We start from the raw sequence: 4,457 nt of genomic DNA, 5'->3' as shown, positions 1-4,457 counted from the left end.
TCTTCTATTGCCCTCAATCTTTCCCAGCATTAGGCCCTTCTCCAGTGAGTCCTTCCTTCTCATTAGGTGGCCAAAGTATTTGAGTTTCAACTTCAGGATCTGGCCTTCTAAAGAGCAGTCAGGGTTGATCTCTTCTAGGACTGACCGGTTTGAACGCCTTGCAGTCCAAGGGACTCGCAGGAGTCTTCTCCAGCACCATGGTTCAAAGGCCTCAATTCTTTGTCGCTCAGCCTTTCTTATGGTCCAACTTTCACATCCATACATTGCAATTGGGAAAACCATGGCCTTGACTATACTATATGTTTTTATTTAGTTGATAATAATAATTGTACTAGCCTAATATGAGATAATAGACATTAATGGAAAAATAGAGGAAATATCTGATGTAACATGAGATTTATACTAAAGATTTATGTACACTATTGTACTATTGATTAACCCAGTCATCACGTTGCTTTTTAAATATCCAATTGTAAAGTGAGAAAATCAATAAAATATTATTTAAAAAAAGAGTCTCCATTGATTTCTTGTTAAATACTGAGGAATTATTCATATCTCTAACCATGATGTCTTACATAGTTGTTTAAGAAGCTGATTTAAGGAGGTTTTTTTTTTTAAATTCTTATACAAAACTCTAGGAAAGACCTCATGAAATATAAAAGCCCCATAGGATTGGTCAACTGCATCTACTCCATCAGAAGCGGCAGGAATTCTGACTGGCGGGGTGCCATGAAAAAAGCCTTTTTTGCTGTGACTTCCACCCTTTGAAATATTGTGTCAGTCAAGGTGAGATCTGCTCCTGTCTTAGCCTAGTGAAAGGGCCTGGAAACCTGGTTCTGCCAACTGGCTTGGGGGCCCAATGGGGGCCATCCTACTCTGGAATTGTGTCGTAGATTAGGAGAAAACCCCATCCCCATCCCATTTACGTCCCTTTTATCTAGTTTTGTTTACTTTCAATGTTCTCGTTTTAAAGCATTTTTAATGCTTACTTTTTTAATGTTCTAATTGTTTTATACTATTGCTTTGATAGTGTAAGCCACCCATAATCATTTGACAGTGAGATGGACGGCAAATAAATATAATAAATAAAAACGTGGAATAACTAATCAGAAGAGGAAAGAAGGATCAAAGAGGAGGGGAACCATAACCCAAAGCTAAGATGCAACATTGTGTTTGGAAGCCAGGGCTCCAAGGCTGACTAGATCAGTGTTTCTCAACCTTGACAATTTTAAGGCATGTGGACTTCAACTCCCAGAATTCCACAGCCAGCAATGCTGGCTGTGGAATTCTGGGAGTTGAAGTCCACATGCCTTAAAATTGTCAAGGTTGAGAAACACTGGACTAGATGCTCTTCGATGTTGTTCTTTGCGCTGGAAGAGCAAAGGAGTTGATTTCATTAATGGAAGGAAACGACAGCCGGCGACCAGACCGTCCTGGTTCTACCGACCAAACGCCAATCAGAGCACGAGGGACTCTTCAGCAAGAGTCGCGAGGCAATCACGGCGCATCTTCAGGCGGTGGCTCTATAACTCATTGTCCAATCATTGCAAGGCGAGGGAGGAGCCTTCGGTAATACGAAAAAAACAAACAAAGCCACTGCTGTGAACAAGCCAACAGGGCAAGCAAGCGGGGATCCGTTTTTCACGTCGTTTATTCTCCCGTAGTAGCATTAACCTTTTTATTTTTTTATTGTAAGCCGTCTAGAGGCACTTAGGTGAAGTGTATAAATGTGATAAATAAACCCAGTGGGCAACTTACACCCAACGTTAACATGGAGCTTAGAGTGGCAAGCACAGATTCGAACACTCGCTCTGCTAATAATTTCCCGTGTGTCAAACTGTTCACCTAATGAATCGCGATTGCAGACAAATAAGGGAGTCAAGAAACAAAGGTGCCAAGCCAGCTCGAGCTTTGTGGAGGACAGATTGAAGGAATGTCAGTGTAGCGTCGAGGGGTAAGTAAATGGGTTAGAAATAGATCGGTGTTTCTCAACCTTGACAATTTTAAGGCATGTGGACTGCAACTCCCAGAATTCCACAGCCAGCATTGCTGGCTGTGGAATTCTGGGAGTTGAAGTCCACATGCCTTAAAATTGTCAAGGTTGAGAAACACTGGGTTAGATGAACGATTTAGCCTTCTATTTTGCATACAGTAGCTAAATTTCAATCTTGTTAAACTCCGTCGGATTCCCAGACATACCGTTAGACAGCGGTGTCCGTTTCCAATCTGTTACCCGAATAGTTCCTAACAGTTAAGTAAGCAGGTAACAAAGCCCTACATACATCCTCGCCCTCGCAGTTCTAGAGTTCTCTAGGCCTCTCGCAGGACATCATCCCTAGTACAGTTCCTACCACAATCCTACCTCGATTCATTTGCTTATCTTTCTGCCATGAGCAGGAAAAAAGTACAGGATTTCCTCCCCTAACAGGTAGCATAGAAGGAAAAAAAAAATGGGCGAAGGCAAATTTCCCGCAGGCATCAGAATGAATGGACCACGCAAGGTTGGGAGCAAGCGCAACGCCAGTCCGTGAAAACGCCCGTTTTAGAGCAATACGAGATCGAGGCATGAAATAGCTCCGGTAGTAGTTTCTACTCACCGACCGGGGTCCTTGCAGCAGCAACGAAAACAACGGCCTCGTCCTCGCAATCCATGATGCCTCAAGGTAGTAAGAAGCCCCGTTGCTCCTGCAGCCGCACTCTTTCTCTGGGCAAAGCGCCCAGCGCCTCCCTTAGAGTCAGGCAGCGATGCGTACCCTAGTCCTCATTGGTTACCCCGGGCCCCGCCCGCCTCCTTTTTCGCCTAGGGGAGGGCTAGAGTCCGAAAGGGCGGCCGTCGTCACGTGATAGAAACTGGGTTGCGGCTGATGGAGGACTTTTCAATCGGAGACAATCGGGAGGGGAAGGCCGGCCTTTCCACCCCTTTGGACGCTGACACTGCGGGTTGCACGCCGGCAGCGATGAAAACCAGGGAACCTATTTATTCCTTACGGTCACTGTAATAATAATGGGTATGATAATGGGAGCTCCTTCCCTAGGCGGGGTAGGCAACCTTGGCTCTTTTATGACTCGTGGACTTCAACTCCCAGAATTCCTGGCTCAGGAATTCTGGGAGTTGAAGTCCACGAGTCATAAAAGAGCCAAGGTTGCCTACCCCTGCGCCTAGGCCAGTGATGGCGAACCTTTTAGAGACCGAGTGCCCAAACTGCACCTCAAAACCCATTTATGCATTGTCGGGTGCCGGGTGGGTGTGGCCCATTGGGTGGGCGTGGCTGCGGTGGTAACAGCAGACTGGGTGGGTCTAAAAAGTTCCATCAATCAATTCCAACTTTGCAAGATCTTTTTTTCCCGCGAGAAGTTGAAATTGACTGATTGATTGAACCTTTTTTTTTGCACATGGCGGCGGAGGCCTAAAGCGAAAAGGTTTTATAAAACCCAGCTGAAGGCCTAGGACTGGGGCGACGGCGTACGTGCCCACAGAGAGGGCTCTGAGTGCCGCCTCTGGCACCCGTGCCGTAGGTTTGCCACCACTGCCCTAGGCGAAAGCACGAGGAGTTAAATCTATCTCTATGAAATGCGTTATCGGAAAATCGTCCTGAAGGTTCCTACCAGTTTTCCTCCCTCACCTATTTTATGCTGGAGTCTCCCTCCAAAATAGCAAAACCAAATTGCCTAACTTATTTGGACTTCTTACAGATATCACAGTTATTTTGAGGGTCACATCTCCCCACCCCTTCCAAGTTTAATTGCAGCTTTTTGTCTCTTGCCCTCAGATTTACACCTAAATCCGTGGACCTGTTTAGGTCCCACCTTTTAACAGGACCTCTGTAATGCCCCGTAAAAGCCTTATTTTGGTTGCTAAATGCCACCCAGCAACATTTCTGGAACTGCCCTAATTTTCAACATGTAAAACGGTTTCTTTCAAAAATGTTTTCTCTGCTGAACAAGATTTGTAGCATTTTAGGGCAGTCTTCTTCAACCTGATGCCCTTCAGATGTGCCAGATCAACTCCAAAGAACATCTAGCCAACAAGGCTTTTATATTCGCAGAGAAATTCAGAGGTTTGTACTGTAGTTTAACGTATCAGAAATGGAAAGTTGCTTTACAGGCAACAAATCACAATTCAGTCCCATAGTAATTTTGGAACATCTACTCCAGTGATGGCGAACCTTTTACAGATCGAGTGCCCAAAAACCACCACCTCACCCCTGTCCCCGCTCCGCTCCGCCCTGTCCACTGGGCCACCCACCACCTCCACTGCCCTCCACAGATCACCCAGGCAACCCAGCAGTGCCCTCCGCCCATGCCCCGCAGCATCATCTGCGTGCGACGGGGCACAAGGGCAGAGTCTTGTCTGTGCTGCCCGGTTACCATATCCTTGGCTGTGCTGCTTCGTGTGGGCCATGCCCAGGGGCGACTCTCCTCCGGGGAGGGCTGCTGGTGAGGAGGGGGCCGTGGGA

At 46.5% G+C, this 4,457-nt stretch overlaps 1 protein-coding gene across 1 annotated transcript in view; it reads right to left on the bottom strand.

Moving 5' to 3' along the window:
- Positions 1–2,700, bottom strand: part of LOC107300358 (acetyl-CoA acetyltransferase, cytosolic-like) — a 14,384-nt gene extending 11,684 nt beyond the window's left edge. Inside the window, exon 1 of the mRNA XM_015829693.1 lies at positions 2,598–2,700. Coding sequence (XP_015685179.1) covers positions 2,598–2,652 — 55 coding nt within the window. The 5' untranslated portion in view covers positions 2,653–2,700. The remainder of the gene's footprint in view (positions 1–2,597) is intronic.
- Positions 2,701–4,457: the final 1,757 nt, after the last annotated feature.

Source organism: Protobothrops mucrosquamatus, unplaced genomic scaffold (assembly GCF_001527695.2).
Source record: "Protobothrops mucrosquamatus isolate PMUCROS unplaced genomic scaffold, P.Mucros_1.0 scaffold6769, whole genome shotgun sequence".
NCBI classification, from domain to species: domain Eukaryota; kingdom Metazoa; phylum Chordata; class Lepidosauria; order Squamata; family Viperidae; genus Protobothrops; species Protobothrops mucrosquamatus.
This window is presented reverse-complemented; position numbering and strand designations above follow the sequence as displayed.